General features: G+C 37.4%; 1 protein-coding gene across 2 annotated transcripts in view; it reads right to left on the minus strand.

Annotated features, from left to right (window-relative positions):
* ITPR2 (inositol 1,4,5-trisphosphate receptor type 2) overlaps window positions 1-15,832 on the minus strand; it is a 589,849-nt gene that overhangs the window by 100,903 nt on the left and 473,114 nt on the right. For both annotated transcript variants that reach the window (XM_025285009.3, XM_025285008.3), the window contains one exon: window positions 8,606-8,781. In XM_025285009.3, the coding sequence (XP_025140794.1) occupies window positions 8,606-8,781 (176 nt within the window). The remainder of the gene's footprint in view (window positions 1-8,605; window positions 8,782-15,832) is intronic.

Consider the following 15,832-nt stretch of genomic DNA (forward strand, 5'->3'; position numbering starts at 1 on the left):
TGATTTCTCATTTTGCAATTTTTCAACACTGCTTACAAATCTACATGTAAACACCAGACAGACAAACCCTGTATTCTCTGCAATTCCAGGAAAAGGGAGCAAGAGTGATTAAGAGACCCAGCTCTGCAATCAAGACAGACCTGAATTTAAATCCTAGCTTTCCCACTACTATTATCTGATCCAGGCCATGCAACCGTAGGCCTTGGTTGTTTCTTCTCAAAAATTAGAATAAAGGAATTCCCACCTCAGAGAACTCTTCAAAGAATTAAACAATTCATAACGCATATGAAGTCCTTAGTACAATGACTCTTGAAATATTACTTATTATATCTTCCATATTAAAAGTAATACATGCAATGTTTTAATCCTACTGTAAATGAAACAGAAAAATACATTTTCAGAAAGCAACCAGAGATTTGTCCTGGATTTTTTTATTATTTTTATTTTATTTTATTTTATTATTTTTTTAAATTTTATTTTATTTTTAAACTTTACATAATTGTATTAGTTTTGCCAAATATCAAAATGAATCTGCCACAGGTGGATTTTCTCCACTGAATATTATTTTAAACAAGTAAGAAATTAAAAATTACTTTTAAAAATTTACTCTGCATTCATAAAAAATAAATATTTTTATCTATCTATATTAAAATAAATATAATACTTGCATGTATCTTCTAAGCTGTATGTATGGTAATTATTCAGTAAGCATTTTGGAGTGTTTATTATGCTTTGTATCATACAGAATATTTAATATTTAAGTTAAAACTACATTTAAAATTACCTTCTGTGGCATAATTTTAGAAGACAGAAATTTATACTGAGGTCTTGGGGCAATAACAAATGACCCATGCAATGATTTCCAAAGAACACGGCTATCATAAACTTGGTGCCATCTCTTTGGTTCTAGAATCACTGCATTATTTATCAATGGAAAGACTAATTTTCCCATTTAGTTATCAAGGAAAGAATTACAGGTTTCAAAATTTCAGCTAGTTCTTTCAGATCATTTCCTGAGTCCTTAAAAATTTTCTAATGGTACCATATTTGTCTTTATGTGTCCAGACCTAACTTTAGGAAGACAGCTTGCTCTTTGCAACATCATAAATTTCTCAATGTATATGAAAAAAATTGTGTTATGGAATGATTTTGAATAACATAAGAAGGAGAATAAACAACATTTTGGACAGAAGTAAAATTTGAGAAGTTGAAAAACCTTCCCTTCAACTTTCTGAAGTCCAAATCAATACAGAAAAGGCTTATCATTGCACCTTGTGAAGTTAACCAAACCAAACCAATAGCATAGCAAGTAAAAGTTTCAAACCTTTCCTAAGTTTGCTCCATGTTAATTAAATATCCTCTCAACAATCAACTTTATCAATTTCATCATTTTGCTAACAACCTGAATAGTGTCAAATGAAGTTTTACTTTACTGGTGTTACATCATCATATCTTGACATTACTATTAAATATAGCTACAGTATTAATGGATATCTTTATGCTTACTATCCAAGAACAAGTTTAATTCATTCACCCAAATCGTTAATATGAAACAAAAATGTGGAGTTCAATAAAAATGAAATTAAAGATTTAAATTATGACTTTTCAGAAGGATGAATGATATGCTGCACACAAATTATTTATATATTGTGTCTTTAAACTGAGTCATAAAAAGTCAGGCATGAAAACTATGTACACGTCCTTTATATGAAGTAAAAGTGATATACTGAATTCAAGTTCTCAAAAAGAGCAACATATGTCACTTCTCAAATGATGCAAAAGCAAGGACACACTTCTGCCTGAAAGGGCCTCTGCCATTTTTGCATGAAAAATAGAGATTAGCCTTATTGGTTTCAAGTTAATTCTTCTGAACCTTGACCTAAAGTTTGATGTTGATGGACATGCTCCTGTACTCTTGATGGAATTGATACTGGTAGTGATAGCCACCTATTTCTGCACAGAATAGAAACAAGGAATTTGAGGTCTTTTTAAGTGTTCATACCATGAAGAAATAAGTGCAAGTATAAATGATTTGGGTAGGAAAGAACTTGAACATTGGTTTTTCTTACCCATGACCTTGAAATTTGTGAACTAGTGTTAGTGAGCATTTTCCATGAAAGCTGGGAATATTCACGGAAATAAAGAAGTTACAAAAACATTCTCCTTCTTCATGTCATGACTTATTGGACACTGTCTAACTAGTCCTTCATTTATCAATACCATTATGTAGGCAATCATTGCTTCTGTGGCAAGGGTCCAGGTGGGCAACAATAAATGGGGAATGTGGGAACTGGGCAAGGTGGTTAAAAGGCCATCCTCAGAAAAACAAACATTGTATATTAACACATCTATGTGGAATCTAGAAGAATGGTATAGATGATCTTATTTGCAAAACAGAAACAGAGATAGAGAACAAACATATGGACACCAAGGAGGGAAAGGGGGAGTGGGATGAATTGGGAGACTGGGACTGACATGTATACACTATTGACACTATGCATAAAACAGATAACTAATGAGGACCTACTGTTCAGCTCAATCTGCAGTGACCTAAATGGGAAGGAAATCCAAGAAAGAGGGCATATATGTGAACACACAGCTGATTCACTTTGCGTACAGCAGAAACTAACACAACTCTGCAAAGCAACTATACTCCAATAAAAATTAATTTTAAAAAGGCCATCCTCTTCTGAACTGCTGTTGAAAGGACCTTTCAGTCAGCACACAAATGCCAATATAAATGATCATAAATATCCCATGTATTTTTTTGTTCTCTGTCTATTCTTCAAAGCTGCCCTTGATATATTGGGTTGACTGAAAAGTTTTGTTTGAGTTTTCCTGTAAGATCTTATGGAAAAACCCACACAAACTTTTTAGCTAACCCAACATTTTTCATTGGAAGGACTGATGCTGAAGCTGAAACTCCAGTAATTCAGCCACCTGATGTGAAGAGCTGATTCACTGGAAAAGACCCTGATGCTGGGAAAGATTGAGGGGAGGAGGAGAAGGGGGTGACAGAGGATGAGATGGTTGGATGGCATCATCAACTCAATGGACATGAGTTTGAACAAACTCCAGGAGATAGTGAATGACAGGGACGCCTAGCGTGCTACAGTCTATGGGGTCACAAAGAGTCAGACACAACTTAGTGACTGAATAACAACAACAATATTTTCAATTAAGAATGGGGTAAATTATGTGAAGATTGGGAAGAAAAACTGGTGGGTGAGGGAGAGAGAGTAGTAATGTAAGCTCTCTGTACAGCCTTTTAAAAGTGGCACATCCATCCAAATGATTTATGAATGTCTTCTATAACAGCAAAATTAATGCTCATTTGTTAATTAACGTACACTAAAATAAGTGCATTAATTTTAACTAAGTAAATTAATTACACAGTATAGCAATAGTTTCACAGATACATTACATTGAATTGATACGTCTTTGCAAAACTTTTAACAGCACAGTGTAGTGGAAAGACCCTGGCTTAGAAATTGGGCCATCTGGGCTCCAGTCTCTGTCATTAATTACTTTGGTAAATCCTCCTGGTCTCTATAGGATATGTATATACTCATTTCTAAAATGAAATGACTAGAAGGGAATAAGCCTGAAGGTGCCTCATAGCTCTAGAATTCAAAGTGGTGTTCTTTAAATTTTGCTGTTTTATGTGATCCCAGAAATTTCCAGCTGCCTTTATATTACCCTATTTGTTATTTGACTGTGTATTCCTGATCGGTAATTCCATCCCCATCTTACATTGTTCCTATTTATATCCTAGGAATAAATTATAGTAAAATAAGACTGTTTACTGTTTATTGAAAAGCAAAACTAAACTTATTGTCTTGAACTATCAGTTCAGTTCAGTTCAGTTCAGTCACTCAGTTGTCTGACTCTCTGCAACTCCATGAATCGTAGCACGCCAGGCCTCCCTGTCCATCACCAACTCCCGGAGTTCACCCAGACTCATGTCCATCAAGTCAGTGATGCCATCCAGCCATCTCACCCTCTGTCGTCCCCTTTTCCTCCTGCCCCCAATCCCTCCCAGCATCAGACTCTTTTCCAATGAGTCAACTCTTCGCATGAGGTGGCCAAAGTACTGGAGTTTCAGCTTTAGCATCATTCCTTCCAAAGAACACCCAGGGCTGATCTCCTTCAGAATGGACTGGTTGGATCTCCTTACAGTCCAAGGGACCCTCAAGAGTCTTCTCCAACACCACAGTTCAAAAGCATCAATTCTTCGTCGTCTATATTCAGTTGCAGAGACAGAAAACTGCACCAGTGCTGGGAGAATACTATTAATAGCATGTGTTGAATTGAGTAAGAGACACTAGTGTTTATACCACCCTTGTTTACTGTACTGTTTTGTTGACGATTTAAAAGTTTTCTTGGGTGATTTTGACTACATAATAATTTTGACTTTGACAACTGGGCTTATAGCCCAGTTAATAACTGGGCTTATGGTAATATAGCTATTTTACCATATACTCATCAACCATCAACTTTCTAACTCAAATATGAGATTATTTAATTCAAAAATTTCCATTTCAGTGATGTTACATGGGCAGGATAAGGTTCCCCAGTTGTCAAAGCCTAAGGCAAAATTGTTATATAGTCAAAATCACCCAAGAAAACTTTTAAATCGTCAAGAAAACAGTACAGTAAACAAGGGTGGTATAAACAGTAGTGTCTCTTACTCAATTCAACACATGCTATTAATAGTATTCTCCCAGCACTGGAGCAGTTTTCTGTCTCTGCAACTGAATATCAGAAGTAGGTGCCTCAGTGAATAAACTACAAGAAAAACACACAGAGAGTGTGAGAGTGTGTGTGTGTGTGTGACAGAGAGAGAGAAAAACGAAGAGAATAGGAATGTTTTGACTCAGAATACATCTTTCACAGATATATACTGTATTATTATTTATTATAAAAATGATCTAAAAATATGAATAATAAGAATTAATGGGATGGTTAAATAAATTAATGGGATGGTTAAATTGGAGAAGGCAATGGCACCCCACTCCAGTACTCCTGCCTGGAAAATCCCATGGATAGAGGAGCCCGGTAGGCTGCAGTCCATGGGGTCGCTCAGAGACGGACAGGACTGAGCGACTTCACTTTCACTTTTCACTTTCATGCATTGGAGAAGGAAATGGCAACCTACTCCAGTGTTCTTGCCTGGAGAATCCCAGGGACAGGGGAGCCTGGTGGGCTGCTGTCTATGGGGTCATACAGAGTCGGACATGACTGAAGCGACTTAGCAGCAGTAGCAGTAAATAAATTATATGATATCCATACAACTGGAAATATTATCATTACTAAAATGAGATTTACAAATAAGTTTAATGGTATGAAAAAATATTAAGTTATCCCAAATTGTTAAAAACTGTTTATATTTGCCAAACTAATGTTAATTTCCAGTACCCATAGCTAAAAGTGTGATGCAGAGGGTGGGAAGAAAACTGTATTGGGTTATAAGATAGGATTTTATAACAGAGAAAAACATTTGAATTTTTTAAGCATCTCAACTAGTGAGATAACTAACCCCTGTGACAAGACAAGAGAGGCTATCTGCAAACTAAATAAAACATTTTTTAGAACCTAGTAAAGATGAAGCATCATAATAAGCAGAAACTGATAATATGAAGTGCTCATAACACAGATCGAGGCTTTTCCTCCCACTTGATTCCTTTTCCAAAAAAAGGAACTTTCTGTATTTGCTTAAAACTGTGAAAGACACTGAGTCAGAAACAAACAAGTTCCTGCGAACCAAAACACAAACACTTTAAGGATCATGACAGCAATGTTCTATAATTAAATGCTACTTCACATATTAGGTACCTAGTAAACACTAGCCTTTATTGCTGTTTTATCATTATTACTGCTGCTGTTCTTTTTTAAATCTTCACACTAATCTCCTGAACTGATCTTCTCAACAACCCATTTTACTGATGAAAAGAATGAAATTCTGAGGCACGCTATTTGCCTAAGGTCTGAAATTCTGATTCTCACTAAGTCTTGACTCTCAGGTAGACATTTTTTTCCTGTTTCTCATACCTATAACTGTAGTAATTACAGTTCCACGTGTTATACAACGCAATGTTTTAAGTGCAAATTAAGTTACTAAATATGTTAAAATCTAAGGTACAAACGCGATTGATTTGTTTTCTTTTCCCCCTACCTCCTAGGAAATGGTAAACCATAGATAGTTCCTGTAATGATCCTGTACGTTAAATGTTAAGATAAATGATATCCACTAAAACATTTCTATTTAACTGTATAATATCAAAACTATAGATAAAAACTCTATCAATATTTATCATATCAAAATTACAATTATTCCATTTAATTTGTCCCAAATGAAAGCTGATTATTTTTTTTTTCAGTCAACATGCTCTAGATAGGCAGATAATAATGCATTATTTAGGGGTTGTGCAAATAAGTGTTTTATGCTCTGAACACTTTAGAGTACCCACAGATTGACAAGAAAGTTTTATCTCCAGGTAGATTTCTTCTCATGAAGAAATTAAAGTATAAAACTTGTCAGTCAAACAAACAGTCATTTCTTATGGTGGAACTATTTTCACCAAACTAGGCAGAAGTTATATTTTTATCCTGTCTCCCGAGGGGGAAAATATTCCTAATGTTATCGGTTTTCCCAATAGACTTTAAAATGTTATTCCTTATTTCTTCATATATTCTTAAAGCTTCTGGATGACAAGAACATAAATCTTCTATTGGAGACCCAAAATATGCCGTTATTTTGGGTCAAACTCTGTCTAGCTATTATTTCACTGACCAAATTTAAATTTTCTCACTTGGATTAATGTCTTATTGAGAATCAGCTATTACTTTATGCATATTATTTGCTTCTTCAAATAATAGGGTTCAATAGTCATTGTATTTTTTAAAGAAAAAATAATAAGCTGGAAGTAGTAATAGGCTTAGAAAAAATCAGACAAAGCCATAAAGATTCCTTAACTCACCTGCTGGAAATATTGCAAAATTAGCTTATTTCCAAAGCACAAAAAGTACAAGTTCAGTTTATGTAAACCATTTTTGAATATTTAAGTATTAGGTATTAAGGTAAAGTAAAATGGGGCAAGGATTGAGGTGGACAGGATTATATCTATGAATGTGACAACCTCTGCCCTCAAGAAACTTATAGAAAAATATATTTGGTACTTTACAGAATTTTTACTGATAAACTCTTTGTATGTATAGTATACTTCACTTTATTCACAATAATTGTGGAATAATTGGTAATATGGTGACCTGAATGTTCTAGTTTAATATATATAAACATATAAATATATCTGTCATATCAGTTCAGTTCAGTTCAGTTCAGTTATTCTGTCCTGTCTGACTCTTTGCAACCCCATGGACTGTAGCATGCCAGGTCAGACAGAAAGTATATCTGTCATATACGTATATGTATATATGTATCCACCACATATATATGTCCGTATCTGTCATATATATCATGTTCAATTTTTGAAGAATTATAACAGAGATCAGAAACATAGATTTGGCCATACTAGCTTAGCTATATAATTCTCAAAACTTCAGTTGATTACTTCATTTATTCATTTTCAATATATATTTGCCACATTTTTTATGGCGAGGCACTGTAATTGTGTAAGAATACAAAGATAATCTTTCACTCATTCATCTACTCACTCATTACTTAATTTACTTAAGAAACATTTGTTGAGTACCAATCATGTTCCAGACTTTGAATGATTACTCATTCTTCTTAAGAACTTATGTAGAAGGGGAGATACCAGATACAGATACACAGATACCAGAATATAGGACATTATGCTAGAAACCCAGTTAAAAGTATAGAAAGTGCTTAGGCATGCAGTGGACATATTAGCAAGATTTATTTGCCTACATGGCAACTTGTTCTTTCATCAACCTGGTGATTTATTGTTTCTTAATATCCCTTTTCATCTGCGCCATACAGAAAGTTATTTTGTCCCTTTAAAATTTTATCACTTGGGCAAAATTACTGCTATCTGCAATAGTAGTCTGGCTTACTTATCCTAAACTTACCTAGTAAGGTTGTGAAATGTGCTCCCTTGTTCTAATATTTTAGAATTCAGTGAAAAAAAACTTAATCTCATCTATGTCTTTCACAAGTTAACAGGTGGTGTTCACATTAAAAAAGCCCAATTTCCTATTTTCTCTTGTAGCGATCCTTTTCCTTTGGTCATTTTATAAAAGATACTCACTTCTAAAATTCTACTGAATATAATTTAATCTTTCTTGGATGATTTAGAAGTTACTTTAGAATGTTAACAGTCGTTCGGAGTCATTTTTGTCAATAGCTGCCCATATTGGATGCAGAAGGCATTAAAATTGGATTGGGTTAAATTGAGTGCAGAACTGGGTCATGCCCCAAATGCTACCATCCTAAATATATAAAATTTTCACTTGCCATTTTTTCTTTCTCTATAAAGTCAATGAAGAAGGTACACATTAAACTCAATTTAATTTGGATTCACAATAAATTAGAATTTCTTTACAGAGTTAAAGCATAGAGCTACGTTTTTATATTTAGTACACTTTTAATTAATCTAAAACAGTACAAAACTAAAGTACTTACATTTGCTGCACCAAGAAGTATTAATGTAGGCCCAAGACCTATTGTATATATTGATCTGAGCATTATTGACACAAGAAATGGCCGAATACCCACAGGCTTGGAGAAGAAAAACAGCATAGATGTGCAGATTGCCACTGCTATCCAAAGCAGAATTGAGAACAACGGTGAAAGAGTACCTGTAAAATGTGGAAGGAGTTTATTTTTACTAAGAACAAAACTGGAACATGTTAAATTATTTGCCACTCTATTTTATATATTTTATATATATGAAACTCCAATACTTTGGCCACCTGATGTGAAGAACTGACTCATTGGAAAAGACCCTAATGCAGGGAAAGATTGAAGGCAGAAAGAGAAGGGGACAACAGAGGATGAGATGGTTGGATGGCATCACCAACTCGATGGACATGAGTTTGAGCAAGCTCCAGGAATTGGTGATGGACAGGGAAGCCTGGTGTGGTGCAATTCATGGGGTCACAAAGAGTCAGACATGACTGAGGGACAGAACTGAACCAATTTCATATAATAGAGCAAGACAAGTTGTAAAACACTGAATTTCAAAGTAACCCACTCTACATTCAGAAAACTAAGATCATGGCATCAGGTCCCACTGCTTCATGGCAAATAGATGGGGAAACAATGGAAACAGTGACAGACTATTTTGGGGGGCTCCAAAATCATTGCAGATGGTGACAGCAGCCATAAAATTAAAAGACACTTGCTCTTTGGAAGAAAAGCTATGATCAACCTAGACAGCATATTAAAGAGCAGAGACATTACTTCAAAAAAGGTCCATCTAGTCAAAGCTATGGTTTTTCCAGTAGTCAGTATGGATGTAAGAGTTGGACTATAAAGAAAGTTGAGCACTGAAGAATTGATGCTTTTGAACTGTGGTGTTGGAGAAGACTCTAGAGAGTCCCTGGATTGCAAGGAGATCCAACCAGTCCATCCTAAAGGAGATCAGTCCTGAATATTCATTGGAAGGACTGATGCTGAAGCTGAAACTCCAATACTTTGGCCACCTGATGCGAAGAACCAACTCATTGGAAAAGACCCTGTTGCTGGGAAAGATTGAAGGCGGGAAGAGAAGGGAACAACAGAGGATGAGATGGTTGGATGGTATCACTGATGCGATGGACATGAGTTTGAGTAGGCTCTGGGAGTTGGTGATGGACAGGGAAGCCTGGTGTGCTGCAGTCCATGGGTTCACAGAGTTGGACACAACTGAGTGACTGAACTGAACACACTGTATATTTAGAGGAGATGTCTTTGTACACATTATTCATTATTTCTTGTACTCAGACACTCAGTGGCGTCTGACTCTTCATGATCTTATGGAATGTAGCCCCCTCCCACCCCAGCTCCTCTGTTCATGGGATTTTCCAGGCAAGAATACTGGAGCAGATTGCCATTTCCTCCTCCAGGGGATCTTCTGGACCTAGGGATTGAACCACCGTCTCTTAAGTCTCCTGAGTTGGCAGGTGGATTCTTTACCACTAGCACCACCTACATTTCCAGAAAGCTTGTGATGAATCCCAGGCTGCTAAAATACTCACTAGGCAATGCTCCTTACATTAATTCTGAAACTTGTGTGCCTTTCTTTCCAGTGGGAGTCATGCTAGATTCTTTGGATAGGGATTTCTCATTTTGGAAATCTTAATTCAAAATGCATGATTAATGGCCATCAACTATTCAGCTAAATCAAATGGAATCAGGCACTGAACTCATACCTTGTCCTGTTTTATTATAATCAAGTTTTTATATTATATTAAAGAATTCAGAATGCACACTCTCTAGTTTTTAATGAAACAGACCTAAGCTTTAACTGTTAAAACACACAAGTGCGTTTATGTGTATGAACACATAGGTATATGTGTGTGTTTCTCAACTTCTAAAAATAATGTTCAGCTATTTACTTCATCAGAAAACAAAAGCTCCAAATGTTTCAAAACTAAACTCCATTGCAACAAAAGTTTCTTTAGAAATGGCCCCAGAAGGGGTTTATAAATACATTTCCTTTTTTAAAGAGGACAATTTACTGATGTTTGCACTGACATGTGTATTCAAGGAATCCCCCTATGATGGTCAAGTGATGCTATATTTGCAGAAGTAAAATAAGGGGGAACACTCTTGGGCTGATTAGGCCTTAAACATGTGTATTTAAGCTGATGAAGTCAGAGGGGAGACGACAAAACAGGGATTTTCCACTAGTTCAGGTAAGTCATTTGGAATCAAGCGCTGAACTCATATCTTGTCCTGTTAAATATTATCAAGTTCTTATGGTGGCTTAGGGGTAAAGAATCTGCCTGCCAATGCAGGAGACATGGGTTCAATTCCTGATCCAGGAAGATCCCACGTGCCTCTGAGCTACTAAGCCCTTGTGCCACAACTATTGAGTCTGTGCTCTAGAGTCTGGGAGTCCAAGTGCTGCAACTATTGAAGGACTCTTTGCAACCTGTGTGCTCTGCAAGAGCAGAAGCCACCACAATGAGAAGCTCTCTCACTGCAATGAAGAGTACCCTCTGCTCGCCACGACTAGAGAAAGCCTGTGAGCAGCAATGGAGGCCCAGCACAGCCAAAAATAAATAAATAAAGTTCAAAAAGTGTTTTTAAGTTATAGATTCAGAATGTAAAATATCCATTTTTTAACGAAACACACCTAAACTTTCACTGTTAAAACACATAAGTGTATTTATATATATGTGTGTATGAAAGTAAAAGTGTTAGTTGCTTAGTTGTGTCCGACTCTGCAACCCCATGGACATGGCAGGCTCCTCTGTCCATGGAATTCTCCAGACAAGAATACTGAAGTGGGTAGCCATTCCCTCCTCTGGGGGATCTTCCTGACCCAGGGATCGAACCCACGTCTCTTATATCTCCTGCGTTGGCAGGCAGGTTCTTTACCACTAGTGCCACCTGGGAAGCACCAATTATTTACTGACTATAAACAGAAACATAACCTGTGAGCTCGTTTTGAGTAAGTCCATCTCTAGTTATAAATTCCCCAAGTTGTGGAGCTTCACTCTTAAGTTTAGTAAAACTGCCAACATCTTTGCACTTAACTCTCTCTCATCCAATCACTAGATTCTTCAGTATAATTCTTAAGCAACATCTTGGTGTGACATTCTTATTTTAAAAGTCTCAACTTTGGCACTGCCCGTCACGCTGTGCATTGTCACTCATGCCTGAGAAGCTAACCACAACTTGACCACCCTTTCTGAGACAGTACCTGGCTTGCTGAGATTTCCTCTTGATCCAATGAGAAATTATAACCATGAACTTAAAACTGGACATTTGATCCCTTTGTAGACAGAACTCAGTGTCTAGCTTAGTACCCTGCTGCTGCTGCTAAGTCGCTTCAGCTGTGTCTGACTCGGTGCAACCCCATAGACGGCAGCCCATCAGGCTCCTGCATATAGTTTAATGTTAAATATGTATTTGTGAAGGGTAAATAAATTTAAAAGTTACTTAAATGGCTACTTACACTATTGTCAATTGACAACAATTTGTAATGATATTTTGTAAGAATGATCATATTGGTTTTTAGCTGAAGATTTGATCTTCAGCTAGAAAAATAAACTGAAATCCTCTGACAAACTTTAGAAAACAGTAGACTGTCAAAGCGATTTTTTAATCCATTAACGGTGGAAAGAGAGGACTGTCTTCTTGATATTTGTATTAATTTTCTATAATGATCATGTCTTATTTTATAATAGACAAAAATTTAAGAATTCACTTTATACATTTTAAAATATTAGAGTATAACACGTGTCCGTAATAAAAGAAAATTCAAACAGAAACACTGGAGACTTCAATTCTACTCTCCTATCTACTTCACACTGACTTGTTTTAAGTTGACTTATAGCAGGGGTTCCCAACCCCTGGGCCACAAACCAGTACTGAGCAAGTGAAGCTTCATCTGTATTTACAGCCACTCTCCATAGCTCACATGCCATGGTCTAGGGAAAAACTGTCTTCTATGAAACTGGTCCCTGGTGCCAAAAAGTTGTATGTGCATGCTAAGTCGCTTCAGTCATGTCCAACTCTTTGCAACCCCAAGGACTGTAGCCCACTAGGTTCCTCTGTCCATGGGATTCTCCAGGCAGGAATACTGGAGTGGGTTGCCATGCCTTCCTCCAGGGAATCTTCCCAACTTGGGAATCAAACTATTTCTCCTGAATCGCAGCAAGATTCCTTACCCGTGCGGCATCAGGGAAGCCAAAAAGGTTGGGTACTGCTAACTTATAAAACATGCTGCATCTTACTCCCCTCTCTCCACTCCTCTGCCTCCAGCAGAGACTTGTAAGAATTTCCTATTTCCCCCTTCTCAATCTGGCTAATGCAAATTAGATAAATCTATGGGTGTTCTTTACTATTGTGTCTCATTCCTTTCTTCATCCTTTAACTAGACTATAAGCTCCTTGAGGACAAGGTCAGTTTTCCCAGTGTTTGTATCTCTAGGGTCGAGCACAATGTCTGGCATCCAGCCACACTCTATCAGTGGTTGCTATTAAGGTGAATGAATTAAAATCACCTTGAAGATTTATTTCCTTTAACACAAAGCACTTGAGGGAAAAAGAATGACATTCCAAATCTGAACACAGTATTTTTAAAAAATCACATGCTAAATGGATATGCTGCTGCTGCTGCTGCTAAGTCTCTTCAGTCATGTCCGACTCCGTGCGACCCCATAGACGGCAGCCCACCAGGCTCCCCGTCCCTGGGATTCTCCAGGCAAGAACACTGGAGTGGGTTGCCATTTCCTTCTCCAATGCATGAAAGTGAAAAGTGAAAGTGAAGTCGCTCAGTCGTGTCCGACTCCAGAGACCCCATGGACTGCAGCCTACCAGGCTCCTCCGTCCATGGGATTTTCCAGGCAAGAGTACTGGAGTGGGGTGCCATTGCCTTCTTCGGCTAAATGGATATAAGAAGGCACAATTCTCTGCTAACCCCTCTGCCTTTGCCAAACTGGGCAGGGATGGTTGGCATGGCAATGCTCAACTTCTGAGTGGACATCTAGGAGATTCCCTAGCATCGATAGCTGTGGCTTCAGCCACAACCAGCATGACCTCATTCCCTAACTTTGGCAAAAGTTTCATTTTTAGAGAAGCACATGTTAAGCATATAAACTAATCAACCAAACAAGGAAACCCACACCAAAACCCACACCAATAGGCCCTGGATTCTTTTTTTTTTTTTTGGCCCTGGATTCTTGAAGACATTCAAAGAAAGCTCTGCAAAGCCTGACTACAAAAGGAGATTATTTGCAGTAGGGGTTGGGAGGGTGGACGTCTTACAAGCTGGTACTCTGAGAATCACCTTCCACTAAGTATCTCCCTTTTATTATCGTACGCTACTACCCTGGTTGAAGGCAGACACTGTTCCCTCAGTTAATATTATAACCTAAGCGTGAACCAGATATCTGGACACAAGTGATTCCCACAAACTCACTGCGTGTTCAGGCTGGAAAATACCCTTGGAGACAGCAATACACAGCCCATTTCCCCCGCTGCCAGCCTCTCTGTCCTCACCTGACACATTAGCCAAAGTGACTCCAGAACAGCTTGTATTAGGATCTAGGGTTGGAAAAGGTGGCCTGTTTGGACCACAGGTCTTTTTTTCTGGCTCAGGATTCACCAGGTGATTTTGTGATCAACTTCTACCCAGAATCCAGGAACCTCAGAGCTGGATGGAATCCTCATATTTATTTATTTTTTCTTTTTTAACTTTTTATTTTAGAACTTTTTCTGACTAATGTTACAGTTGCGAATATAATACAAAATTCTCATCGTCTCTTTACCTGGCTTCCCCAAATATTGACACCTTACATAATCACACAACAATGATCAATGTCCAGAAATTAATATGATATATTACATTAATAGGGTTAGACCATAAAGAAGGCTGAGCACCACAGAACTGATGCTTTCAAATTGTGGTGCTGGAGAAGACTGTTGAGAGTCCCTGGACTGCAAGGAGATCAAACCAGTCAATCCAAAAGGAAATCAACCCTGAATATTCATTGGAAGGACTGATGCTGAAGCTGAAGCTCTAATACTTTGGCTACTTGATGTGAAGAGCTGACTCGCGGAAAAGACTCTGATGATGGAAACGATTGAAGACAACAGGAGAAGGGGACAGCAGAGGATGGGATGGTTAGATACCATCACCGACTCTATGGACATGAATTTGAATAAACCCCAGGAGACAGTGGAGGACAGAGGAGCCTGGCATGCTGCAGTCCATGGAGTCGCAGAGTTGGATACTTAGTGACTGAACAGCAACCACTTTAGTCTACAGACCTTTATTCAAAGTTCATGAACTGCACAAATAATGTCTTCTTTTCTGAACCAGGATTACATATCACATTCAGCTGTCATGTCTCTTAGTCTCTTTTAATTCCTCAACACTCCTTTGACTTCACAAGCTTCAAGAGTACTGGCCAATTATTTTGTAGAATATTTCTCATTCTGGATTTGTCTGAAATTTCCTCACTTTATGCATTTTTGTCCAAGATGCCATATCCTTATCAGCACATCATGTCAAGAGGTACCTGATGTTGCTGTCTCTTCACTGGTGACATTAACATTGATCACATAATTAAAGTGATTTCTCCACTTTAAAGTCACTCTCTTGCATAATAAGTATATTATGGGGAAATACTTTGACTACATCAATATCCTGTTTCTCATTATACTTTCTCATCTAACACTTCTCTATTAATTTTAGCATCCACTGATGGTTATTACTATTATATGGTATTTACCAAACAGCAACATTCTATTTCTATTACTCTTCCTACACTGATTAACAGGAATACTATTGTAAGGAAGAGCTTTCTCCTCCACCAGGAGGATTCCCAGATTCTTATTTTATTTTGTGGGTTATTATGTATTACTGTAACCATTTTTATCTCAAAATTTCCATAGACTTGGCCACCGGGAGACCTTTCAAGTTGAATCCTGTGTTCTTTGACACATTCCCATCATTTTCTGTAGCACTTTTTAGAAGGAATCTTAATGATCAACTAATTCATCTTTAAATCGTCTCAAAGCATCCCAGCCAAGGAGTCATCCAGTCTATGCTTGACAAAATCCACCGTTAGAGACTTGCATGTCCAGCACAGAATTTACCTTCTCCAGCCAGTTCTGATGGCCAAGTATAGTAATCAGTCTTAACTTTGCTTTCTCAGCTTTCCCAGCTATGCATAGCATGTAACTGAAGGTT

Source organism: Bubalus bubalis, chromosome 4 (assembly GCF_019923935.1).
Source record: "Bubalus bubalis isolate 160015118507 breed Murrah chromosome 4, NDDB_SH_1, whole genome shotgun sequence".
Classification (NCBI taxonomy): Eukaryota; Metazoa; Chordata; class Mammalia; order Artiodactyla; family Bovidae; genus Bubalus; species Bubalus bubalis.